This window comes from Mauremys mutica, chromosome 22 (assembly GCF_020497125.1).
Source record: "Mauremys mutica isolate MM-2020 ecotype Southern chromosome 22, ASM2049712v1, whole genome shotgun sequence".
Taxonomy (NCBI): domain Eukaryota; kingdom Metazoa; phylum Chordata; order Testudines; family Geoemydidae; genus Mauremys; species Mauremys mutica.
This window is the reverse complement of record NC_059093.1, coordinates 17277067-17304238: the sequence shown is the minus strand read 5'-3', so window position 1 is coordinate 17304238 and position 27172 is coordinate 17277067. Positions and strand designations below refer to the sequence as shown.

Here is a 27172-nt window from a genome sequence, read left to right as displayed (position 1 = left end):
GCAGAGAGGGAGGTTTAGGTTGGATATTAGGAAAAACTTTTTCATTAGTAGGGTGGTGAAGAACTGGAATGAGTTACCTAGGGAGGTGGTGGAATCTCCTTCCTTAGAGGTTTTTAAGGTCAGGCTTGACAAAGCCCTGGCTGGGATGATTTAGTTGGGTTTGGTCCTGCTTTGAGCAGGGGGTTGGACTAGATGACCTCCTGAGGTCCCTTCCAACCCTGAGATTCTATGATTCTATGATCTATGGTATTGTTTCCAAAATGCAAGAAATAGAATATGCTCCCAAAGTATCTGAGCACCTTCCCCCAAGTCTTACAAGCTCACGCAACCCATGTTTATTGCCATTTCATTTAAAATAAAATAAAATCTCAGGTATGTTTGGCTGGTCCCATGGAAACAGCATTCTCTAGCTCCTCAGAGCAGATTGTGCAGCCTGACAAGTGGAAAAAGCCATGCGTCCTGGAAGTTTTGTGGCATGCAAAGAAGTTAGCAAAAACTAGTGAATATTTCACCATTTCCCCCTCCTCCCTCCCCAAGTTCTAGTTTTATCCCGCTGTTTGCCAGCTGTCATGTGGGACTTCACAACCCTGTCACATCTCATTCCAGCAAGAAGCTTCTAAACATGGCAGTTTTAATAACCCCAAGTGATGGCCTATCATCACATGATGAGTTGTAATCAATAAATCATGTGTGAGATGTGGCTATGTAGGCCAACTCTTATCTACGTTTCAATGTCCAGACCGTAAGAACATTTCTGAGCTTGGTTGCTGAACTGTTCCACCTCCTCGGTGCCTATATAAGAGTTGTTCTTGGCTCACAGCAATTGCAAGAAAAATCTAATTCCATTTGTTTCAGGCAATAGAAGGCAATGGAATGAAGTAATTAACTGAAATCTCTTGCCAAATAGCCCTTGCTGCCATCTATGGCTTTGCTAAGCAAGTGTGGAACTTAGACCTTTTGCAAAACAAACTGCCTGGTTTAAAAAAAAAAATCTGCATGACCTGTGGGAGGCCATTTCAGTATTTATCATGCAACTCGCAAGGTTTGATATTGTATTTTAAAGCCTCACTCCTAGAGTCACCTGAATACATGAGAATCTCAGCTGTTTGTTTTTTGGGTTTTTTTTTTAAATGAAAGTTTGTAGCCTTCTTGGGGGCAGAGAGCTGGGAAATGTGAATCTTGACGTCTCAAGCACCAGAGGACAAATCAAAAGACAAAAGTAATTAATCTTAAAAAAAAATCTTCATTATTCTTTTTGCAGGGGAAGGGAGGAGTTGACTCATGATTTTTTGGGTGCTTGGGGATGGCAACCCTGCAACCAGTTTTGGGTGTAACAGGGGGAGCACAACTTTTCAGATCTACAGTTGAATATTATTTGGAGCCAAAGTGACCAGAAGTACAATCCTGATTTGCAACTGCCCTGGAGTAAATACTGTACGAATCATAGAATATCAGGGTTAGAAGGGACCTCAGGAGGTCATCTAGTCCAACCCCCTGCTCAAAGCAGGACCAATCCCCAGACAGATGCACACAGATGTTCAGATTCTCAAGAGGTGCTGAGCACTTTGCAGTACCTGTGGACTCCAGGTAAAGCCCCAGATTCTCACTAGGTGCAACTTAAATCAACCATTGACATCACTCAATTTCCAAGAAGGTTCCTTGATTGAAAACAAGTTGAGGCTTTATAAAAACAAATTTGAAAACTTGCAGCTTTAGATTAAACGTATAACGAACGTTGCTTTTCAAAGCCTCTCCTGATATGATGTCGTCTTTGAATTTTACAGAACGGCTACCAGTAAAAACAAAATATTAAAGATGAAGGCCATGGTCCCGCAAACATTTAACCAGCTGCGTTCCTTCACTTACATGAATAATCCGCTTGACGTCTCGTGCTTAAAGTTTAACATGTGCATAAGTGTTGGTCAATTTTTAGTGGCATGAAATCTTTGTAACTTCAAAACAACATTGCTCCAGTGCTAACAATGAAAAGTGATCTAGACGCTGCGCTAACTTTAATGTATTGAAACTTTTTTTTATACAGGCCAAAGTTTCCAAAAACAGGAGCCTGAAGTCCTCAACCCATATTTAGGCACCTAAGGGTAGAGATTTCTCAAAAGTACTTAAGGAGTGTGTCTATACTGCAAAGAAAAACCCTTAGCACCAAGCCTCAGAGCCCAGGTCTTGGGTTTGCATGGCCAAGCTGTGGTGCCTAAAATAGCAGTGTAGACATTCCCACTTGGTTGGAGCCTGGACGCTGAGATCCTCCCCCATCACTGGGTTTCAGAGCCCAGACTCCAGCCCAAAGGGGAATGTCTACACTGCTAATTTTAGACCTACAGATCATTTCCTGCTAGCCCATGTCAGTTGACCCAGGCTCTGAGCCTCCACACTGTGGGAATTCTTTACAGTGTAGACGTATTCTCAGTGACGCAGGAGCACAAATCCTATTGACTTTGAACTGCAAACCCCGATGGAGGAGTATAGCCTGGTGAAAGCATTTCAGCTGTTTTGGCGTGTGGAAAATCAATCCATTGGAAAGTGGTGCTGGTCGCAAATACAGCGTGGGCTCTTTGTTCTCCTTCTTGGTTTTGGGTTTGTGGAGGTCTCTCAGTACGGAAATTAACAAGGCCCTGGATATTGGGTGGGTGGGGTGGGGTGTTTTGGTAGAGTTGAGCATTTTAAGTGTGACATTTTAGGGAAAAAAAATTCGATGTAAATCTGAAATTTTGCTAGGAATTAGGAAACTAGTTAAAGCAACAAGTACAAACCATCCAGGTTAGCAGTTTGACTCTCAAAAGGGAAGAAAGTAAAGAACCAGTGACACGTATATAGAAGTAGAATCATAGAACCAGAAGAGACCTCGAGAGGTCATCTAGTCCAGACCCCTGCCCTCAAGGCAGGACTGAGTATTATCTAGACTATCCCTGACAGGTGTTTTTCTAACCTGCTCTTAAAATCTCCAACAATGGGGATTCCACAACCTCCCTGGGCAATTTATTCCAGTGCTTAACCACCCTGACAGGAAGTTTTTCTTAATGTCCAACCTAAACTGCCCTTGCTGCAATCTAAGCCCACTGCTTTTTGTCTTATCAGAGGTTAGGGGGAACAATTTTTCTCCTTCTTCCTTGTAACAACCTTTTGTGTACTTCAACTGTTATGTTTTCTCTGAGTCTTCTCTTCTCCACACTAAACAAACTCAATTTTTTTTCAATCTTCCCTCATAGGTCATGTTTTCTGGACCTTTCATCATTTTTGTTTCTCTTCTCTGGACTTTCTCCAGTTTATCCATATCTTTCTGAAATGTGGCGCCCAAAACTGGACACAATACTCCAGCTGAGACCTAATCAGCATGGAGTACAGTGGAAGAATTACTTCTCATGCCTTGCTTACAACACTCCAGCTAATACATTCCAAAATGAAGATTGCTTTTCCATCTGCATTACACTGTTGACTCCTACTTAACTTGTGATCCACTATGACCCCCAGATCCCTTTCCGCAGTACTCCTTCCTAGGCAGTCGTTTCCCATTTAGTAAGTGTGCAACTGATTGTTCCTTCCTAAATGGAGTACTTTGCTTTTGTCCTTATTTAATTTCACCCTATTTACTTTGGAACATTTCTCCAGTTTGTCCAGATCATTTTGAATTTTAATCCTATCCTACAAAGCACTTGCAACCCCCTCCCAGCTTGGTATCATCAGCAAACTTCATAAGTGTACTCTGTATGCTATTATCTAAATCACTGATGAAGATATCGAACAGAACTGGGCCCAGACCTGACCCCTGTGGGACCCCACTCAGTATGTCTTTCTAGCATGATTGTGAACCACTGATGATTATTCTCTGGTGGTGGTTTTCCAACCAGTTATGCACCCACCAGATAGTAGCTAGGTTGTATCAGATCTATATTTTTAAAATTGATTTAAAATTTTTTAAAACAGTTAATTTTTAAAAGCTGTGGTTTTTCCCCTCGACCCTCCTGCTCAAAACCACTGAAAGCCAGGGCTGTTGGGCCCAACCCCAGCAGCCTTGGACGGGGCAAGGTTATTCTATGGAAAGCAGCACAAGACTGCAAAAGGATCGTAGAGTGTGCTGGAACTTCCTAGGTGAGACTCTGCCTGACGATGTGCTTCTGTTGAAGGTAGATCTCCAAAGGCGTTAATGACTCCAGTGTCCTTTCAAGCAAGCCTGGTGAATAGCAACCCAGGAGTGCAGTGTCCTGGAAGATCAGTGACTGAGCCGCTTAGCACTGTAAAGGTTGCATGTTCCAGCTGGGTTTCTTAGGAAAGATCCAAGTTCCGAGTTGCTTCTGGATGTGGGTGCATCTGGTCCAGGTGCTGCAATGACCCATTCTGCGTTAGTTAGTTTAGATAAAGAGCATTTCATTGGGGAGTATTGGCAGGCTTCTACGGAGTTTTGGGCAAGTCAGATGCCTGTGGGTGCTAGTGTCAGACACTGGCACAGCGGTTTACAGGAATCACAAGAGACTGTATCACCGGTTTGGCGAAACAAACAGGAGCTGGTGCTCCTCCTTCATCCTCTGAGACTTTGGGTACATCTACAGTGCAATAAAAGATCCACGTCTGGCCCAGGCCAGTTTACTCAGGCTCATGGGGCTCGGGCTGCAGGGCTGGGAGCAGTGTAGATGTCCGGATTGGAGCCCAGGCTGTGAGATGCCGCGAGGGGAGTGGGTCTCAGAGCCCGGGTTCCAGCTGAAGCCCCAGCGTCTATACTGCTGCTGTTAGCTCACAACCCCCGCCCCTGAATCTGAGCCAATTGACCTGGGCTCTGAGACTCAAGGCCGTGGGTTTTGTATTCCAGTGTAAACGGACCGTTTGTGTCATGTTGTCACTGATGGCAGATCTTTGCCTGAGGGTGTGTTAGGAAGCGTTTGGAGCAGCGGTGGGATGAAGGGGTTGTGGTTAGAACTGAGCAGATGGTTTATTTTTCAGTTTGCCGGCAATTCAAAATATTGTCATTATAAGTCATTTGGGGGTGAAACACAATTGATTTCTTAAAAATTTTTTGGCGAATTGAAAAGCTGAAAACAAACAGTTTCAGATTGAATGGAATGTTTGTTTTTAAAAGCGCAAAACGTTTTGTTTCCGTTTCAACCCTATTTTAAACATTTTTTAAAAAAATAAAATTAAATGTTGACACACACAATCCTTTGGAAACGAAAAATCTAAACATTTAGAAAATGACCAAATGAAACATTTCTGGTTTTTCAGAAGTGTTTTAGGTTGTTTTTTACGCAAACCGTTTTGGTGAAATTGCAGAGTCAGCAACATCTAAATGTTCTGAATTCGGGTCATTTTTCCCCCAGAAAGAGCTTAGCCTGAAATTTTAGCTCAGCTCTGGGCGGGGATCTTGTAAACAATGAGGGCCAGCTGCTGTAATCCTTCCACCCAGTGCGGGTGTCACGGAGGTGTTGGGAGGAGTTGTTGCTGCGCAACTTGTTCTGCTCTTCATAGCTAGCGCTGCACCAAGATGGTTTGTGAGGGAGGATGGGGCCAGGGCACTGCCTGCTTCACAGAGTACTGGCAGTGCATGCCCAGGGTCCTTGCGCCCTGAGTGTGTGTCCTGTGCAGAGTCACGCTGCAGGGAGATGACCTGTACCTTTCCTCCCCTGCTCCCCATGCACCTGCATGAGCACAACGTGCCCCTGCCTGTCAGCCTGGAGACTGGGGGTTTCTTCCACCCTAGTGATGCCTTTATGCATTCAGGCGAAGGTGTCGCCTATGACCCTGGCTGCTTCTGCAGTGGCATGGCTGGGTCTGGAGCTCCTGCACCATAACTCTTGGGCCAGTGAGGAAATCCTCTCTAGTAGCAGGAACGCTGTCAGCATCGCAGGGAGAGCTCCTCCAGGCAGCACCCACCAGTATCACCACATGGGCTAGCAGTGGGAAGAGGTCAAGATGTGCAGAAGCCAGTGCCCTCGGGCAAAGGCCTCCCCTCTGGAGGAGCAGTGGTCTCCAGCCCGCTTGCCTGGGCCTGGTTCCTCTTGTGCCATGGCCCTTCTCCCTCAGTCACGATGGGGAGGGGTGTAGGGAGCTCCCTCTTCGTTTCTCCCCCTTATTCCACATGATGAGTGGTGAGGCCGGGCCTATCTGGGTGTGCTCGTGCAAGAGTTCTTGGGAAGGGGCAGGGCTCTTGCTATGCCCAGTGAAGGGAGAAGGTGCATGATGGCTCCTTGTTTTGCCGTCTCAGGGTGTTGCTGGGGTGTAGGATCCTTGGCCACAGAGCTACTGGAAGTGCCACACATGTCTGAGGAATGAGTCTGATAAAGAGTTTGGTTACCTTGGCAATGGCTTTGTATTCCAACTTGGCAATTCAGTGCAACTCTAGGGAAAGCCACCATCCCAATGGCATGGCCCAAACTGTCCGTATCTGCAAACTGTCCTAGCGTTGGCTTGGTGATGTACTGAGTTCATTAGACTTAGTTACAGACAGTCAAACGCTCACCAAAAGGCCAAGTAAATCCAAGGAATTGTCACTCTTTTGACAAGGTTGCTCAAGCAGGAGGAGAGTGCGTTCAGAGTGTGTTTGCTGCCAGTTATTCACTGAGTTCTAGTTCCAGTGAGTGTGGTAAGAGCAGGAAACTGGGAATCAAAGAGCTGGAGTCTCAGGCTGTGACCTTGGGCGTCTGGAATAGAAATTAGAGATGAGAAGGAACTTCACGGTCCCATCTAGCCTGCCCCGTGAGGGCCTGAGCAGGACTGTTCTACACTCCATGCTGGAGGAAACCTGAAAAGCAACATCTCTTCCCTCTTGCCCTGAGAGGGTCTGGCCTCTTCCCACCCCATCCACAGGAGGGTTCTCCAAGCCAGTGCTTAGACCAGTTTTTGGGACAGGGTTTCCTGTTTCCCTGGGATCTCGATTTGCAGAGAATCCTCTCCTGTCTTTGCTCCTGCCCTGCCAGACATGTCACATCAGTTAGGGCTGCTGGCCACGTCTCTGAATAGTGTGATCTGTAGGCCGAAGGCGCTCTCACCCCCACCCATAACATGACAGCTCTGGATGTGCAACCCAAAATCAGATTGGCTTCCATTGCCACCATATTGCTTTGCTAAGCTGATGTCCAGCTTGTCCATGGTCACCTCTCAGTGTCTTTCAGCACAGCTGCTTTGGAAGGGTCTCCAGTGAGTGACTGAAACCTGCTTGTGTAAGACTGGAGGACTGTTCTGTCTCTTCAGTTGTGCATCCAAGGAACATCTGACCATGCTGGTTCTCACTGGCCACGGAGCAAGTAGGAAGAGTATTCCAAACCCAGTTGGGCGTTGCTATCACCAGTGTGTTGATGAGAACTTAAAACAAGCAAACCCAAATTCTGTCATTAGCCTGATTGCCAGTTTAGTTACAAAGCATTTGTTTTCAGATAATGAATTTCTTTGAATGATGTGACGTAACCCTCTTCACATAACATGAGAACCAAGGATCACCCAATGACGTTAATAGGCAGCGGATTTAAAACAAACAAAAATAAATACTACTTCACACAATGCACAGTCAACCTGTGGAACTCATTGCCAGAGGATGTTGTGAAGGCCAAAAGTATAACTGGGTTCAAAAAAGAATTAGATGAGTTCATGGAGGACACATCAATAGTAACTATTAGCCAAGATGGTCAGGGACGCAACCCCAGGCTCTAGCGGATGGATCACTCAATAATTGTCCTGTTCCGTTCATCCCCTCTGGGGCACCTGGCATTGGCCACTGTCAGAAGACAGGATACTGGGCTAGATGGACCATTGGTCTGACCCAGTATGGCCGTTCTTATGTTATGCTCTTTTGAGTTCTCTCCCTAGTGAATGATCCATATGGAGACTCCAAACATCAGAAATGGCCACAGCTGGAGATGGGACAGTGGATGGGATGATATGGAGAATCCTGCCTTAGATGCCTGGCTGGTGTCTTGCGCACATGCTCAGGGTCAAATTGATCACCAGATTTGGGGTCATGAAGGAATTTCCCTCCTGGGTCACGTTGGCAGGGACATTTGTGTTTTTCACCTTCCTCTGCAGCATGGGACGGGGATCACCTCCTGGCTTCATCTGGGCCTAGAATCATAGAACCACAGGGCTAGAAGGGTCATCTAAGCTGAAGGATTTGTTGTGTCTGAACCATCCAAGACAGATGGCTCCAGCCTCCTTTTGAAAACCTCCAACAACCTCCCTAGGCGCCTGTTCCATTGGCCTACTCTGCTTACTCTTAAGAAGTTTTTCCTGAGATTTATGTCTCACCTGATCAATTCCCTGCCATTGCAGGCGTCACAGGCATTGGTGGCATGTTGGTGTCTCTGGGTTCTCTGCCTGGACACTGAAGTGCTTTGGTCTAACTGAAGCGATTGGGTCAATGCTGGGATAACTGGGGGAAACGTAATGGCCTGGGCCATTAGACTAGATGGTTTGATGGTCTCTTCTGCCATTAAACTCTGTGAAACTCAGATGGTGGCAGCTTAAGGGAATGAATTTGCCCTGTGGTGTGCTTGCATCCCAGCTGTTCTGTGGAGAGAGAGCACAGCTGGAGTGCCTGTTTGCAGGGAAGGTTGAACCTTGCTGCTCCCCTGTAAGGGATGTGACTTTCAGACAATCAGTCCCCCTCTCCATGGGCAGGGGTGTTTGGAGTGGTCCGTGTGGCCAGGAGATGCTCGCCTTCAGGCAGCGCGGGCTGCTTGTGTGTGGGGAGGGGACTCTTCATCTTCCTGGGAGCCACCGGTTCCTCCCCAAGGAACTGCTTCAGGAGTCAGTCGTTTCACTCTCTCCATGTAAAGGCATCTGGTATGTTAGCCCCACGCTGCTGGGGAGTTTCAATATTTAACTTGAAATCCGGCCAGCCAACTGGGAGCTGCTTCCCTTCTTTTCCTGAGGGAGTAAATAAATAAAAGGGCTGGGAACAATAATGGGAAAAAAACCCTCACTTCCCAGGCTGCCTACTGCGGAGCAGCTGAGCTCGCAGCCAGCTCGCCGGTTTATTTACAAAGCCTCTGTTGGGAGATGATTAATCTCCGGTGAGCGAGTGAGTGATATGGAGACTCCAGTGGTGAATTATCACTCTAGCGGGGAGGCAGCGGCTGAGTTTTGATGTCAGCCAGGAGCATAACTGGCTCTGGTAGGCGACATGATGAGAACTACCTCTGTGATCACAGCCATTCTATTATAGCCTCCCTGTGACTCTTGGCAAACTCTCAGTACAGGAGCTGCCAGGGAATGGCCATTTACTAAGAATACTATCAAGCTGGGTCGATGGTGAAGCTGACAGCAGATCGTTTCCTTGCCAAACATCCGCTGAAGGCTAGTTTCAGCCACTTGCCTGCCCACATAATTAAGTGCCCGCCTTGTTAGCCTAGTGGCCTTTTCCTCTTGCTGGGATTTCTTAAGTTCTTATGTTCTTACAATGGAGTTAGCTATTCTTAGGTGATGAGTCGTCCACCCTAACACGCCCAGTGATGTTAGGCTAATTTCTCTCAGCCATAGGCAGAGAGGGTGAATCCTGCAGCTTTCCTCAGGGAAGCCATAGTTAATGAGAGCCGAGAGGACTGGAATTGTGTTGAACCTTTAATTCAATGTGCAGCCCAGTCTGTTTAGGTGGAGACAATTCCCTTACATTGTTCAAATTGCCTTGTAGAAATCTTGGAATCTATTGTCCTCCTGAGAAACTAAGTTATCGCCCAGCAGCAGCGCTTCCTGCCTAGGAGCTGCGAGGAATTGTCAGGAAATGTTACTTGTGTCTGGGAAAAAACAGATATCTTAAGAAGTCTAAAAATATCCAAGCACATGTGCTCATATTTATATCCTGTGAAATATGAAGAATTTTGCAGTAAATTCTGAAGTCATCACAGGATGTTATTTGCTTATTTGGAGGGACAGTCAGAGCTTACGGCACTGTTATCAGCTCCTTGATATGCTGGGTTTAGTGGGTTTTGAGCCTCTCTCTGTGGAATCACCAGCTTCTTTCTGTTTCAAATGCTGGTGCTATGTCGTGGATGCGCTGGTGCAATTGCAGGGACAGAGAAGCAGGTTCCATTGTGCAACTTTACTGCATTTTCTCCCTAAATTTTAACTCTCTTGGAATAGTGGCTGTGTCTGCAAGCCAGGCGGTGTGTTTACATTGCCACAGAATTTAGTTCATAGAGCTTACGGGACCATTAGCTCATCAAGTCTGACCTCCTGTACATCACAGGCCCTTGCATTTCGCCGGGTTACCGCTGTACTGAGCTTGTCAGTTAGTTATAGTTAGTTCAGGTCAATGCTAGACCCCTCCCCAGGGGCTTACTTGGACTTGTTACACTGACAATGCCGTGTCTCCAGGGGGTTTACATTGAGCTCGGTAGCTGAGTGTAAAAATGCTGCTTTTTTTTGCAGTGAAGACCTAGGCTAACAGGTGCCTTTGGCACGTGCTCTGAAAGCCAAAAACGGGGAAAACCAAACCCCAAAGCAACAGAACAAAACCAATCCCCGTCTGTTTTATTGAGTGGGCTAAAACCCAGGTTACTGAGGCTGAACGATCTCTCCTGCCTGGCGTGGTGCTGAATTTCCTTTAAAACCCCAATCAAACAAACCCCGTAACCTTGCTCATCACTTTGGGCCAAGAGCTGCCCCGACGTGGCCAGAGCTGGGCTGAGGGGCTGACGTTCTCGCATTTCAGCTGCGTGATCCAAGCCCGGTTTGACTTAGCTGCGATTAGAACGATACGTTGTTCCGCGGGGCACTGAACGTGAAATCTCCTCGCTCCCTGTTGTGCTGTGGGGGAAGAGCCCATCCTCCATTTCCCTGTCGCTCTTTCCCACACAACAAGGGACTAGAACGAGTGCTCCCCCAAGGCCCGTCCTGGGTTGGGGGTCTCTTCTCTGCACGGAGCGAATCTGCGCTTTGGTGAAACGCTGTGTGCAGCAGTCCCGCCCGTTGTCAGTGGGGAATGAAGAACTCCCCGGTGATGAGAGCTTGGAGTGGCTATCCGCCTTGCGCGCCAACCTCTAGGATGCCTCTCCCTGACAAAGCAGCGAAGCCCTGCTCAGAGCCCTGACTGAATTAGGGACACCACTTGAATCGCCCACAATCTGACCATCTTTCACCAAAGCTGCCATTTCCAGCCGGTGGAGCTGGCGCAGCTGGCAGTGTTCCTGGGCCTTGTGTAACCCACATACCTCCTGGTTGTGGTGCTCTGTCCCCTATAGAGGATTGAGTCTGCTCTATAGGCTTAGCTAAGCACCATGTGGCTTTTAGCTCATGCAGTAGAGGCTCCTGCATTTAACTCCAGAGGTCCCAGGTTTGATCCTGCCCAACAACCACTGTGGTCTGTCGGTATTACACTTGTATCACCTTCCTCTGTTATGTCAGAGCCCTCCTGTCAATGCATGCAGAAAGTAACCCCCCCCGGGGGAGCCAGCTCCCCATTGTCCTCTGGGAGGAGGGTCCTTCTTTGCCATATGCCCTCCTCCCATCTCTCTGTGCTGCTCTTAGCAGCCACTTAATTTTGGGTTATCTGGATGAAGGAGCCCTGTGCTCATGGTCACTGTCCCTGGTTATCTTTAACAGGACCGGCTGAGATATGGAGGGTGGCGCATGCACATCCAGTTTCGGTTTCTTAGACTTTATGATGAGCTAGATCTATTGCTACCATTTCTCTAGCCATGTGTCATAAAATATTATGCTTGGAATTACTCTAAGCCCCAGAGGTTTTATGAAGACTAATGGTTATGCCCAGACAGTGCAAACCTGGAGCCTGGTAGCTGCACTTAGAACAAGAGACTGCGATGAAATTGCTAGACACCACATGCCTAGGTATTGGTTCTGGGTGAAACTGCACCGGTGCAGAGGGGCTGCCCCAGGCCTTGTAAGAGGGACCTGAGGGATGCATGGGACTGGAAGTGGCCCGCTGCACAGGGGGGAAATTTCACTCTGTTCACCCCTAGGGCCCTGGCTGTGACTGAGAACTTGTCTATATGGGAAAGCCTGACCAGTTGGACTGGTCTAGTGATACCAGGCTAACCCAACCCCCAGTCCGTTAGGAGAGTGGTTTTCCCCATTTAGCTTAAACCTCTTCTCAAGCAACAGACACGAGACCACAGAAGGCCCTCTCCCACCAGAATCCTAGGCCATGTCTACGCTACAAAATTACGTCAACTCAAATTACGTGGGCATACAGCTGCCGCAGTTAATACATCACTTGTGCGCGTGCATACTTAGCTTCTTGTGTCGGTGGTGTGCGAACTCACCAGGCGTGCTTGTATTGATGCGAAGTACGGTGCACCACGGGTAGGAATCCCAGTGAGCAACTCAACATCATCCAGCATGCTGTCTTTTGGGAAGTGTTGGCAACGCATGATGGGGCTAAAACAGGTCACGCTGGGGTGACTGGGAGCATGGGACCAACTTGACAGTTTGCAACTGTTTCCATCCCGTAATGTCATCTACATCAATCATTCTCTCACCTTTTTTTTTTCCCCCAAAACTTCACAAACCCATGTGCCCCCCATTGCTGTCTGCCATCTCTGACAGAAGCATGGAGCTTGCACAGCTCTGCACTGTTATGAGCGTTGCAAGCACAGGGCGCACGATCTTGGAGCATTTGCAGAGCTATGAGAAGAACCGAATCAGTGGGGAGCACGACACTTCCTTGGAGACAGATCGCTGTGGGACATAGCGAGAACCAACTCAAGTTGTTGGTGGCTGTCATAGGGCAGCTGCAGGTGGTGGAGTGCTTGTTCTAGGCTGGAGAAACAAGCACTGACTGGTGGGATCGCATCATCGTGCAGGTTTGGGATGATGAGCAGTGGCTGCTGAACTTTCGGATGCGCAAGACCACATTCCTGGACCTACATGTGGAGCTCTCCCCAGCCCCCCAGCATAGCGACACCAGACTGAGAGCTGCACTGAAGAAGTAAGATGGACGGATGTAGCAGATGTAACAGGTCCTGACTCGCTGCACAGCTGGATCCCCTGGTCATCCACCATATTCCTTCTTCCTCATCCATCATCACCTCCACCACCACCGCCTCCTCCTCACTGTTCACAGGCGGGGGCCTGCGACTTGGGCTCCTCGGAGGTATACGCATTGCTCTTCGGGGTGGGGGTGGGGTCTCCGCTGAGGATGGCGTGCAGTTCTTTGTAAAAGCAGCAAGTCTGTGGCTCGGCCCCAGATCGCTTGTTGGCCTCCCTGAGCTTCTGGTACGCCTGCTGCAGGTCCTTGGCTTTCACGTGGCTTTGCTGCCGGTCCCAGTTCTACCCCTTCAACTGCATCCCCTGAGGGATCTTCCCATAGATGTCGATGTTCCTACAGCTGGTCTGTAGCTGTGCCCGCACAGCCTCCTCTCCCCCGATATCTCCTGAAGTGCCTATGGAGCGCGTGGCAGGGTCAGTTGCACGCAACAATGGAGAGCTGCTAGGTGCTCACCAAGCCGGGCAATCAGGAAAAAGCATTTAAAAACATCATGGGGCTTTCAAGGGGCAGGGTGCTTCTGGTCTCCATGACCCCCTGGGCAGTGGCGTTCACAATGGTGACCAGAGTGATCAGTGTGTGGGGCATTGTGGGACAGCTGCTGGAGGACAAGTAGGGTTGACATAACTACACAGGGTCTACACACTCACTGTGTCGACCTAAGTATACCACTCATGTCTCTGTGCTGCTCGGGTGGGGTGTTACCATGTTGGCGTGGTGGGACATCTACAGTGGTGGGAGACAGATTGAAGTGTAGACACATGCCTCAGCTATGTCGACATAAGGTGCCTTGCATTGACCTAACTTTGTAGCATAGTCTAGGCCCTAGTGCCTCCCTGGGGTTAGACTAGGATAACTAACACCGGTTTAAATTCACCCCTTTGGCCATATACCCAACCACATTCCTGTGCAGACAAGGCCTGAGGGGTGGGATCTAGGATTTGGAGTTGTGATGAGCTTGGACTGGCTGTTGGTTGAACTGTAGTAGCACCTGGAGACCTGTACAAACAATGAGATGGCCTTGCCCTGCAGCGTGTGTTCATAGGCAGGTCTCTGACCTCTTGCTTTGGTGAATGGGCCTTGGAAGGGAATTCTGCAGACAGTGCCTTGGAGGCATTAGGGGTTGATGTGTTTAAAGGGGCCACCTGACACCCGAGGGCACAGGGATGGGTCTGAGCAGATAATGGGTGAGAAGCTGGGAGCACACAGCCCATGGGAGAGTCAATGCCCTGTTCCTAGAGCACGCTGGGATGTATGAAATAATGGAGCTATTAATTTATGGCTTAGTGCCGCGGCCTGACCTGCTGGAGCAGTCACATAACTGATCCATAGTGGTGGCAGGTAATCAATGCCCTTATTAGAGCCCTTTATGTAAATGGGAATGGGCTTTGGAAACCCCAGGCCTAGTGCAGAGAGAGCACGGGGGCTGCTGCTAGAAAGCCAGCTTCCCGCTGTCACAGTGGATCTGACAGGATCGGCCTGTTTTAACTCTTGTTTGAAAGCGGGCAGAAGGGCAGTGCGGGGATTGGACTCTAACGAGGGGTTCCTGGTATGCTCAGCTAGAGATCAGCCCCAGGGAGGGTCTGTGTGGATCTGGCAGCGCGTCCCAGAGGCATTTTAGATGTGACTGAGTGACCCAGCCTCTGTCAGATGCTAGAGGAAGCAGAGGCAAGTATATCTCCCGCTGTAGCTCTCCGCCTCTCCCCTTCCAACAGTGCACTACTGACCTCTCTAGTAGATTACTTTCCAGCTGATCCTCCTTCTGCAGTGTTGGAAAATAATCTCTGGGCTGTAACTCCCAGCAATTAAAGCAGCTCTCCGCAGTGACGGGGGGACAGCGTTCTCCCTGGGATGCCTTTTAAGTTCCGAATGTGACTCCGGGATGCACTTCCAGCCCATTAATATTCCCCAATGCTTTGCTTATTGGTTGTGTCGTCGCCTGTGCCTAATCTGGCGAGCGTGGCCTGTGTTCGCTGCCGCCGTGAACATCGCAGGGATAAGCAGCCTTTTGCTTTGGGCGTTCTCCATGGAAACCAGCTGTCTGTTTGCAGCGTTAAAATGGGGAGCGAGGGGGTCTCAGAAATGGAGCCCTCCCATAAATAACGCCAACTGGAGAGAGACTAACAAGGGGAAACTGGGTGAATTTTAATAAGCTCCAGAGAGGAAGGCAGGCCTGTATGGTTACGGCCAGACTGGGATTGAGGAGACCCCCCGCTCAATTCCCTGCTCTGCCTACGTGACCTTGACAAGTCACTTAATCTCCATGCGCCTCAGCTGCACAATCTTTTTTCTCCCACCCTTGGACTGTCTGCTCTGAGGGGCAGAGACACAGTCTCTCATGGACCCCGAGCTCAGCTGGGGCCGCTTGGTGCTACGTAGTCATAAGTGAGACTAGAAAATAACAATCCAATGAGATGGAAAGTCTTAAAATGCTGAGAAATTGGCCCTGGAGGGCACAATTCACATCCTCGGCATAGGCATGACAAAGATCACAGACCAGTTTACATCTGAGCCTCTCTGGGAAATGTTTCTATTCCAGGCCATGAGATCTAATGAGAGAGAGAGAGAGAGAGAGATTGAGCCTCGCACCAGGGAGATCTCTAGCACTTGCACTGGAGATCAGATTAAGCTAATTTTAGAAGGTTACTAATTGCCTCTGCTCTTGACAGGCAGCACCTGGGAGGACAGTGTCAGGAGGATTAAAACTACAAAATACCTATTTATGACTTGTCCCCATGTTGGAAACCCTTCAAGTGAAGTCGGGCCCCCTGCTGGATCCCTGTTATCAGCACAGACAGTTTGGAAGCCTCCGTCCAAACAAGGGGTCTGGCTGGGCTGTGGCCTGAAACGCTGAAGTGAAATTTAACACCTGACAAATGGCAGCGAGCGAGTGGAGAGATTCACCCAGTCCTGTTATGGTGTCGCTAGACCGGTCCCATAGAACTCGGTGCTGGGACTGGGGCAAGTTTGGGAGCCTTAGACTGGAAGAACCCTTGGAAGAACTTATTTCCCGCGATTTGAGAAGGTGTCTGTGCCTTGACGTGCCATCTACAGTCTCCCAGGTTTATAGGCATGTGGCAGAGGCACTAATAGGCTACCAAGGAGAGTGGGCCCTGCTGCCTGGATTCAGGCATGTCTAGGCATATGGACAACTAATAACTGAAAACGGCTCAAGAGAACTCTCAAGCTGGGGCTCAGAGCTAAGGGCTCAAGGGATATTTATTTCTAGACCTTCTGCCACTCAACCAATTTTTCACACACTTAGGTAGCTCTTGTAACAGCCAGAAAATTGGTGTGAGAGAAGGTGAGTGAGGTAATATCGTTTATGGAGCAACTTCTGTTGGTGGAATCTCCTTCGTTAGAGGTTTTTAAGGTCAGGCTTGACAAAGCCCTGGCTGGGATGATTTAGTTGGGGATTGGTCCTGCTTTGAGCAGGGGGTTGGACTAGATGACCTCCTGAGGTCCCTTCCAACCCTGAGATTCTATGAGAGAGAGAGAGAGACGCTTTTGCTTCACACACAGCTCTTCTGGAGATCTGAAGGCGAGCTCGGTGTAGCTCCGAAGCGTGTGTCTCGCACCAACAGAAGTTGCTCCAATAAAAGATGTTACCTCGCCTCCCTTGTCTCTAATATCCCGGGACTGACACAGCTACAACTTTGCAAACCGAAAATTCAGGGGTATTTTTGCCCACTCCTGTCACCATATTGAGGGGCCACGTTTAGACCTTGTAATCCCCCTCCCTGGGAACTGTGCCCCCCTTCCCCTTTAAGAACTCTTCTGCAGGAGGTGTTTAATGTTCTGATTGCCTTAAGGCAATGTTGCTCTGCCTGTTCTCCAGCTTGTCTCTCTGGCTGGCCACTGTCTGGAGGAGGGAAATCTGCCTGAGCTGGGCACGGAGCTGCTCCGTTCCGTCAGTTCAGGGGGTGCGTCTTACTCCGGGTTTCTCTTGTGAAGAGCATTGTAAGTTCTGTGATGCAGAGTCCTCATGCATGTGTGCCGCTCCCAGACCCAAGCCCCCCTCTACAGCCCAGAATGAAGCCGACGTCGGCTGGGTCATCTTCTCACATGCTGCCCAATGTCACCTAGTCCCTCCCGCCAAGGAAAGAGCCCATTAGTTGCATGCTAAGGCAGACAGTCATGTGAATGGTCCTCCTGGAGCTGGCTCTTCTGATCGTCCCCTTAGATGGGGTGCTGTCATCAAGCCTTTGGTCCCCTGGTGTGAATAGCCTTGTACTCATTTCAGAGGTCACCCCACCGAGTCTCCAGCCATGAGCAGCAGGAGCGTGCGCAGAGGAACTGAGGGGGTTTGGACCAGCTGCCTAGGACTCTTAGTACTCTTACCCTGGCCTCTTCCGCCCGTTGATAAGGCAGGAACAACCAGCTGGAGGAGCCTGTGGGATGCCCGTAGACGGGAACGAGACTTAAACAAATCTAGATGCTTTATCAAACAGGCCATAAGTGCAGCTTCCTGTTGTTGTCGTGAGCATTTCCAGGGCTTTGTTTTTTTGGCGGGCTCCTGTGGAAATGGCTGGGCCTGATGTCAGAGCTGTTCCTGAGTGCAGGGAAATGTCTTATTCCCATTGTCTTGCATCCTCTTACCAAATGCTTGACCTTGAGAGCCCGGAAATCCCTTCCTTCTGAAGGCAGATGGCACATCCTTCAGCGCTCCTGAGGAGCGCAAACACGTAGCAAAGACACCTTGTGCTGTTCTGGGGTGTGGGAGCCCCGAGAGGGAGGAGCCATCTTCGCTCTTGCATTGCCACCCGCTCTCGTTGCGATGATCAGATCCAGTCTGGAAGCAAATTTGGTTTTGCTAAATTTGTCGGGGTGGAATGGTTCAGCCATTGGTTAAATTGGAAGGGGATTGAGCATTGAACGTGGCAGTTCCAGATCTGTGCGCCTCTGGTCTGGACCAGCGTTCCAACCACATGCATTGTTTGATGTGTAACCCGTACGTGTTTGACGCCCCAGTTCTGCAGGGTTCTTAAGTGCGTGTCAAATTACCCTGCAGAATCAGGGCCTTGTAACTAATGAGACCTGCTGACTTTGGGTATGAATATTTCTCTTGGAAAAGCAGCAAATGCTGAGGCAGCAGCAGAAGGGGATTAGAGAGGGCTCAATCCCTGGAGCCTCGCTCGTGGAGCTAGGTGAGAGCACTGTTTGCAAACTGTCAATGCCATTTGGCCCATTGCATGCTGGCCAGCTAACCAGTCTGCTCAGTTAGCCCCATTCAGGTTCAAATAGCCTGTGAAACGTGGCTTCCAAAGATGCCTGGAGGCTTCATTCCAGGGTCTATCTAGCCCAGTGTTTCTCTGGTCCGTGGACCAGTGCCGGTCCGCGAGCCACCGGCTGCTGGTCCGTGGCGAGTTTCCTCATAAGAGCGTCCAATAGGATAATAATATGGCAAATTGGGTCCTTGGCACATGGGGGGGAAAATTGCCGGTCCCCCACATCAGATAGCTTGAGAAGCACTGATCTAGCCCATAATCCTGTCTGTCAGTGGTCAGGACTAGCTGCTTCAGAGGCAAGTGCATGAGCTCCCTGGTGGACAATTATGGGATAACCTGCCCATATGGGAAAGTTTCTTCTGACCCCAGGCCACTGGTGGTGGGTTGTGCCTTGAACCATGAGGCTTTGTCACTTTTATCCTGTCAGCTATAACTATGGATGTTCTTAGATATAGATATAGATAGATATGATTCTGAATACGAGCAGCCTTTCTGATATTCTGTGGTCCGGGAGTTCCACCGGCTAATTATACACCAAGTTAAAAGTATTTTTGATCAGTTTTAAATGTTGCCTTTTATTTTCAGTGGCTGTTCTCTTGCTCTTGCATTATATTGGAGGATAAATAAGGGTGCCAGTCTTCTATCAGCTGTTACATGAAAAATAATTCTCTCTCTCATTTTCTCTCAATCTCTAATTTAAACGGTCCCAATCTTTTCCGTTTCATCACACGGAATTTTTATGGCCCCTCTAAATTCCAATGTTTACACACATCCAACTGCAGCAGGTGGCGTGATGCAACCCCCCTTGCTGGGTGCCAAGAGGGATGGGCAGGAACGGAATCGGCATGATCTGCCCCTGCAGTGCAATTGGCATACTGCAGAAGGCAGCCAGAAGTGGGTAGGACTGTCTGTAAAACACCAATTGTCACAAACACGGTGACTATTTCCCCCTGAGCCCAAGTGCTGTACTTGATGCTGTCCAAAATGCCATTCCCTGCCCTGAAAAGCCTATAGCATGGAAATCTATTGCATCTAGCTGGCAGCCCTGCCTACATGTATGTTGTGGCGGGAAGAGCCCTGGTTGATTGCAGAGACGCAGCCACAAGAATCCACTCGTCCAGCTTCATCATTGCTGGCACAAATGTAAACACACATGATCAACATTTCTAAATAAATCCCAAGGGAGCTGGTGCATTAAAATTCATCGGACAACTTGTTTCTGGTCACTAGCCCTTATATACAAGGCCTCCCGCTAATGGATTGTATTTGTGATGCTAACAAACGTTGCAGTCAGGTTATTTATGGAATTTAGTCAACGGAAATGGCAGTGGGCAAAGTCCAAGGGCTATATGATAATTCCCCTTCCCTTGTGGGCAAGTCGCCTCTCTCTTTGGCGTGTTCCGTGGTACTGGAATGTCAGAAAGATGCAGGATAATCTCAGCCAGTCAGATCTCAGCTGATGCATCCCCCTGCAGCTTCTGTATACAAATCGGAACAGTTAGAATCGGGCTCATCACTATCAGGAGCCATTAGTTTCAATTTGCAATGTTTCTGTGAGCGCCACTACAATTAAAACATTAAGAAGCCAGAAGAGCTGTAGCAGCCAGTGCCTTCGTGCAGTGAGAGTACAAACAGAAACCTTTCCAGTGTCTCTGCACAGCCCTCATCCGAAGAACACACACTGTCCTGTCAACCGTTTCACTTTCACTGTCTCTTGGGAGTTTCCCCTTCTCAGCTGTGATAAAAGAATACAAATGCTGTGGATCAGGGATGCCAAACCCCTCCCCACTCTAGGGAGGTGTTTCGCCGGCTCCAGTGTTGTCAACTCTCTGGTCTCACTGCCGTTATTTTTTCTTAAAACTTCCATCTTCTGGAGTCAGGAGATTAGGTGAGAATCTCCGCTTTCAATTAAAAATAAGTTGGTCTCGCAGTTGTAGAGAGAGGCTCGGAACATGACACAAGCGCCCCCTAAAGACTCAGAAAATAGAAGGCAAAATCTCGTTGGTTTTAAAAATACATCTCTTGATTTTGGAGGGGCCGCACTCGTGACTTTCGTACCCTCGGGACGGGCAACAATGCAGCCCCCAAGACTTGTTCAGATTCTGGAGAAGCTAAACTTTCATTTAAAGATAACCAGAGTTTCCAGCCCTTGTGGTTGTGAAAGGAACCTGAATTTGACATTATCTAGCATTGTCACTGTTGCATGCTAAGTCGTAACACGAGAGGTCTCCAGCTTGTAAAACTAAACTGGCTCTTTACTAAGAGAACTATTTACAGAGGGGTCTGCCGCTGGCATTCAGGCCATGTGCACACAGACTGACTTCCTAGTGCCTCCTCCAAACTCTTCCCTCCTGCAACCTGTGCTCTCCCCCCAAATCCCATGCAGGTTGGGACAGTCAGAGCTGTAAAGGGAGATGAATTCCCCTGTTTGTCTCAAAAGGGCTATTAACTCTGAAGCCCAATAATGATACTTTAAAGGTCAGATAGTTTAAACAGTTTAGGCATCCCCTTGTTCTGCTGTTGCTCCAGCTGAGCTGGTACAAAAACACCACCTTGTTCCCTGCCATGCCAGTGCAACCCTTGAACTTCTGCCTGTAACTGCACCAGGAAGCCTCGCACACGTCTTTGCAGCTTTCCTAGGATGTGCAGAAGGGGGGACCCCGCTGGATTACGAAGGGGCGCTACAGGGGAAGCTCTCTGCCTGCATTGCTCTTGAATACCATGGGAGCAGGGACCCAGGTGCTGCTGAGCTCAGTGTCCTGCAACTCTCCTATCTTGCTGTGGGACCTTGTGCTGTGAAGTTGGAGACAGAGTGCAGAAGTGCCTGTTTGGAATAGCTAATGTAGAAGCCCTTTGACGGGAGCTTTGGCGTCACCCAGAGTTCACAGAAAGCATCTTTTAAGGCATTTTTATTCATGAGCTTTTATGATCAGAATAAAAACATCCAATTAGAGGCAGGATGGTCCAATGGTGAGAGCACTAGCCGGGGACTCTGGAGACATGGGTTTAGTTCCCTGTTGTGCCCCAGACTCCCTACGCTGCAGCTGGGAGCTGGAATTCCCAGCTTGGGTGGATGTACACGCGCCAGCTCTGCTCGAGCTGGGGCTCTGGTGGCATGGGCAGCGGCTGAGGCTGGCCTCCTGAGTATGTACCCTTGGGGCTGGGCGTGATTCTACTCGGGCACCTAGCCCATGCCGTCACGACCACACTGCTATTTTTAGCACGCTCACTCAAGCAGAGGAAGTGTGTGCGCCTCTACCCGCACGGGAGACAAGCTCCCAGCTGCAGTGGGGATAGATGCCAAGGCCAGACGGGACCATTGTGACCAGCTTGTCTGACCCCTGCATAGCACCTACCGGAGACCCGCCCCACAATATTTCCTAGAGAAGAGCTTTTAGAAAAACATCCAGTCTGGATTTAAACATTGTCAGTGACAGAGAATCCACCACAACTCTTGGCAAGTTGTTCCAATGGTTAATGACTCTCACACAGTTTATTTCCTGTCTGAATTTGTCTAGCTTCAACTTCCAGCCATCGGATCACGTTAGACCTTTCCCTGCTAGACTGAAGAGCCCATTATTAAATATTTGTTCCCCATGCAGGTACTTACAGACTGTGATCACATCACCCCTTCACCTTCTCTTTGTTACACTCAAAGAGCTCAGTCTGTTTAGTTTATCACTCTAAGGCAGATTTTCTAATCCTTTATCATTCTCATGGCTCTTCTGTGAACCCTCTCTAATTTATCACCATCCTCCTTGAGCTGTGGACACCAGAACCGGACACAGGGTTCCAGCAGCAGTTGTGCTGTTGCCAAATTCAGAGGTAAAATAATCTCTCTGCTCCTACTGGAGATTCCCCTGTTTATGCATCCCAGGATCGCATTAGGTCTTTGGTCATAGCTTCGCACTGGGAGCTCATGTTCTGCTGATTATCCACCAACACCCCAAAATCATTGTCGGAGTCACTGCTTCCCGAGCTAGGGTACCCCATCCTGTAAGTATGGCCCACGGCCTTTGTTCCTAGACACATACATTTACATTTAGCTGTATTAAAACACGTATTGTGTGCTTGTGCCTGGCTCTCTAAGAGATCCAGATTGCTCTGTATCAGTGACCTGTCCTCTTCAGTTTGTACCACTCTGCCAATTTTTATGTCATCTGCCAACTTGATCAATTAATACTTTGTTTTCTTCCAGGTCACTGATAAATTTTAAACAGCTTAGGGTCAACCACTTGCACCCCCTGTCGGACCCCACTAGAAATACACCTGATTTGTGATGATTCCCTGTTTACAGTTCCATTTTGAGGTCTGTCAGTTAGGTAGTTTTTAACCCATTTAATGTGTGCCATGTTAATTTTATATCGTTCTAGCTTTTTAATCAAAATGTCGTGCAGTACCTTGCCGAAATCTAAGTATATTACCTCAGCCTTGTTACCTTTATCAGCCAAATTTGTAATCTCATCCAAAAAAAAAAGATATCAAGTTAATCTGACAGGATCTATTTTTCATAAAGTCATGTTGATTTGCTTTAATTATATTACTCTCCTTTAATTCTTTATTGATCAAGTCCCATGTCAGATGTTCCATTATCTTGCCTGGGATCGATGTCGAATTGATAGGTTGTAATTACGTGTGACATCCTGTTTACCCTTATTAAATAATGGCACAACATTAGCCTTCTTTCAGTTTTCTGGAACTTGCACAGTGCTCTAAGACTTATTGAAAATCAACATTCATAGTCCAATCAGTTCCTCAGCCAGCTCTTTGAAAACTCTTGCATGCAAGTTATCTGAACTTGCTGATTTTAAATTGTCTAACTTTACTAGCTTCTGTTTAACTTCCTCCAGAGATTCCAGTGGAATGGAAAGAGTGTTATCTTCATATGATATGACTACAGCATCTGTGTTTTCCCGAAATACAGAACAAAAATATTTGACCAATTCTGTCTTCTCTGAATTATTATTGATAATTTTGCCATTTCCATCTAGTAATGGACAAATATTTGTTGGCAGGATTCTTTTTGTTCCTAATATACTTAAAATCCTTTGTATCATCCATAACTCTGCTGACCATAGATTTCTCCTTGTGTCCTTTGCTTCCCTAATCAATTTTCTACAATTCCTAGCTTCTGATTTATATTAATTACTGTTGACTTCCCCTTGCTTCTGTTTATTATATATTTTATTTTTATAGCTGCCTTCACTTCCCCCTCTCAACCAGCTCAGTTTTTAAACTAATATGGCCTCCTTCCTCGATTGTGACTTTTTGGGCTTCTAGTAAAGTGTTCTTAAACAATTCCCAATTATCATTTATGTTTCTCTGATTAAATTTTTCCCTCAATGGAATTTGTTTTCAGCTTTGTGAAATGGCTTGTTTTAAAGCAGCAAGTATTTATATATCACTGGTTTGGACTTCATTCTGTTTGCACATTATAAATGTGATCAATGTAAACGTATCCTTCACCTCTTCATTCTTCGGTTCGCCATCTGTACAATGAGAATAGCAGCACTGTCCTGCCTCACAGGGGTGATTGGAGGGTAAATACACTGATGACTGTGAGGCACTCAACTACTGCAGTGATGGGTGTACACAGGATAGATAATGACCGATGCTCATGGCTTCCTTGTTTCTGGTGGTTTTTAGAAAACTGGTCCGTGCATAAACTATATTTTTGGGTTTATTGTTAAGAGGAGTCACCTGCCTACAGTTTCATGTGTTTAAAAACAAAATCTGTTTGTAAATTAGTGAGGCGCAAAATGATGTTAGGCTCCAGCTCTGAAATTTCAGGTGCAGCTCCTAGACTCCTGCACGGATTTGCTTGTACCTTTCCAGACAACGAAATCGTTATCCTGAGAGGAAGTGCTGGGAGGGTAGGAGACGATCTGTGCCTGCTGATAGTGGGGGAGGGAGCGCAGACGGCTTCAGCAGTGTTACTGAGCATGCTCGGGTCCACGTACACGCCAAGCAGCAAATCTGGGGGGGGGGCACATGACCTTACATGCCGCCCTTGTTTTCAGGCCTGACAAAGGATTCGTACTGCAGAAACTCAGTGCCACCTACCTTTAAGCATGGCACCCCAGTGACGCCTACCTAGGGTTGGTACTGTGCTTTGAGAGCCTCCGATTACATGTGCTGTTGCAGTGCGAGGTATCATTTACAGTATCTGTTTCACGTTGTTCGGAGTGTTCGGTGTTGTCAGCTGTGGAGTGTCCTCTTCTCTTGCACCTGGTGCACTGCAAGATCCTGGGATCTCAGTGGGTGCCGGGGGGCTCTGGGGTTTGATGCTCAGCTTTGGATGCTGCCCTTTGTCTGTAGTAGGGCTGGTTCCTGGGAGTCAGGATGCACCCATAGGACTGAATTTCTCTCTCTCTCTCTCTCTGCAGGTCTCTCTTCGGCGCTGCTGGAAGTCAACGTGGGACAAGCCTCTATCTCTACGATCCAAGGGCAGAGGGTGGTGTTGCCGATCTGGTACACGAGCATCTCTCAGAGGAGTCCCTATGTCTCGTGGGTCCTTGAGAGACCTGGAGCCAATCGTTTGCAGGTAAAAGGCATGGGGGGCAGGGAGGTGGACACCTCGCAGGGGAGCCCAGGGCTCCGGCTGTGTCTGACTGGGGCACTCTGGGGGCTTGGTGAGAAGTCTCACAGTGAGAGGAGATGCTTCACTGGTGACCACAGGGTGAGAGTGTCAGCTGCTGGCTGCACCTCAGCTACCAGATCCTCTCCCTTGGCTCTTCCATGCTCCTGTTAGGTTGGGAGGGGGAGCTGGAAGCTGCTCCATCAGTGATGGTCACCCGTACCTCATTGTGGGGCAAGTGTGACAGTGAATGAGTGCGTCCATTGTGGGCTCCCTCGATGGCTGCTGTGGCACAGGTCGCGAAGCCCTGCTTGGAAGCTAGGCATTTGCCTGGAAAGTGGCCTAGGAGCTTAGATTCGGGCCTAGCTTCTCCTCCAGCCTTTGTGTCAACTTAGACTGACAAGGTAGGGGAGGGAATATCTTTTATTGGACCGACTTCTGTTGGGGAGAGAGACGAGCAGTTCTTCAGGGCTGGGACAGGTACTCACAGCTAAATAAATCTGTTCCCCGTGGTATTTAACTGTGACACTCCCCAATCTGAAGCAGAGTTCTGTGGCGCTCAAAAGCGTCTCTCTCTCCCCAACAGAAGTTATTCCGAGGAAAGATGTTACCTCACCCACCTCGTCTCTCTAATATCCTGGGACTGACACAGCTACACCAACTCTGCTCATCTTAGACTGGTCATTCAGTCTGGGCATGGGTGCACGGGGAGCTGCCACACTCCCCGGCTTGAAGTGATTTCCATCATATACATGGTTTACAGTGTGGTTCAGTGGCTCTCAGCACCCCCACTGTACAAATTATTCCAGCACCCCTGAGTCTGGGACCCTTTCTGTAAAAAGGAGATGGCTGTGTACGTCACTGGGGCTGTGGGACGCAAGGAAATATTTGTCAAGTTCTGTAGAAGGCTAGTTGGCAGCAGAGGTAGGGATAAAACTTGGGGTCTTCCAGCTTCCTGTCCTGGGCTTAATTCCATGACTAGACAATGTGGATTCTGGAGGCACCAGCTCCTCCCATTCAGAAACTTTTTTCAAAATTCCATGCAAGCATGGTGAGATTTGCTCATGGAACCACTCTGCCTCCTCCCAGGTAAATGTGACCCAGGTTCACGCATGTTTCTGATGAAACTCTTGTACTTTTCTTTGCCCAGCCCTAGAAAAGAGGGCTCCTGCCACCCCAAAAGATGTCCTGGGTGCATCTACAATAGCTGGGCCTCTCCTATACCCTGGGGATAAACCATTGTGGAGGAGAAGCCTGTTCAGTGAGACGAAATGCCTTGTCCTGGGCATTGAAACACATCAGTGTGACAGGGCTTTCCAGACGCGGAGGAAAATGTGTGTGAGGATGGGGTCATAGTTTATTAGGGTTGGAAGGGACCTCAGGAGATCATCTAGTCCAACCCCCTGCTCAAAGCAGAACCAATCCCTAAATGGCCCCCTCAAGGATTGAACTCTCAATCCTGGGTTTAGCAGGCCAAGGCTCAAACCACTGAGCTATCAAGTGCTGCCGACTCCTGGCGTTGCACCGCCCAGTTTCGACAGAGCCAGTTTGCTACCTGACTAGCTTTAATTTCCATCTGCTTGTTTTGACTCCGAGCACAAAGGAGCGTCTGTTGGGGGTATCTCCACGGGGAGCGGTGTACAACAAGCTAACCAGATCGCTGACACGGACAATAGTGTATTACGTCGCCAGGAGGAGCCGGAGGGCAGAGAGTCCTGGGGCCAGAGAGGGATGGGAGGGACCCATTGCAGCCTCACCAGGCCTGTGAGCAGTGAGAGGAGCCTGGAGAAAGGGTTCTGCGCGGGGACAGCTGGAGCTGGGCCAGGCTAGTGCATGCACTAAGGGGCTGGGAGAGCCCAGAGAAGGGACCGCAGCTTCCTCCCTGTGCGGCACAACAGTGGCTCTCAAGGCTGGGCCGGTTTGTTTACCTGACGCAGGTTCGGTCGATCGCGGCTCCCACTGGCCACGGTTCGCCGCTCCAGGCCAATGGGGGCAGCAGGAAGGGCGGCCAGCACATCCCTCGGCCAGTGTTGCTTCCTGCCGCCCCCATCAGCCTGGAGCGGCGAACCACGGCCAGTGGGAGCCGCGATCAGCTGAACCTGTGGATGCGGCAGGTAAACAAACTGGCCCAGCCCGCCAGGGGCTTTCCCTGAACAGGCGGCAGACCGGCTTTGAGAGCCACTGCTGTACAAGACCTGCTCTGCCACTCCCCTTTCAAAGTGCTCCTCTCCCCTGCTCCCCAGTTGTCATGGGTACCTAGCCTGACTGAAAGCTGCCCCAGGCACTAGGCTCTGAGGCTGTGCTCCTCCCCAGTGCTGCATGCAGGCCACTCTCCTGTCTCCTGCTGCTGCTCTCTGTTCTCCTCCCCTGCCCATCCTTTGCTGCCTGCTGGGGGCGTCTCTCCAAACAAGATGCTTTGTCTACACCACG

At 48.9% G+C, this 27172-nt stretch overlaps 1 protein-coding gene across 1 annotated transcript in view; it reads left to right on the top strand.

The window, feature by feature from the left end:
* ESAM (endothelial cell adhesion molecule) overlaps nucleotides 1-27172 on the top strand; it is a 93774-nt gene that overhangs the window by 48809 nt on the left and 17793 nt on the right. Inside the window, exon 2 of the mRNA XM_044997294.1 lies at nucleotides 24552-24709. Within this exon, the coding sequence (XP_044853229.1) occupies nucleotides 24552-24709 (158 nt within the window). The remainder of the gene's footprint in view (nucleotides 1-24551; nucleotides 24710-27172) is intronic.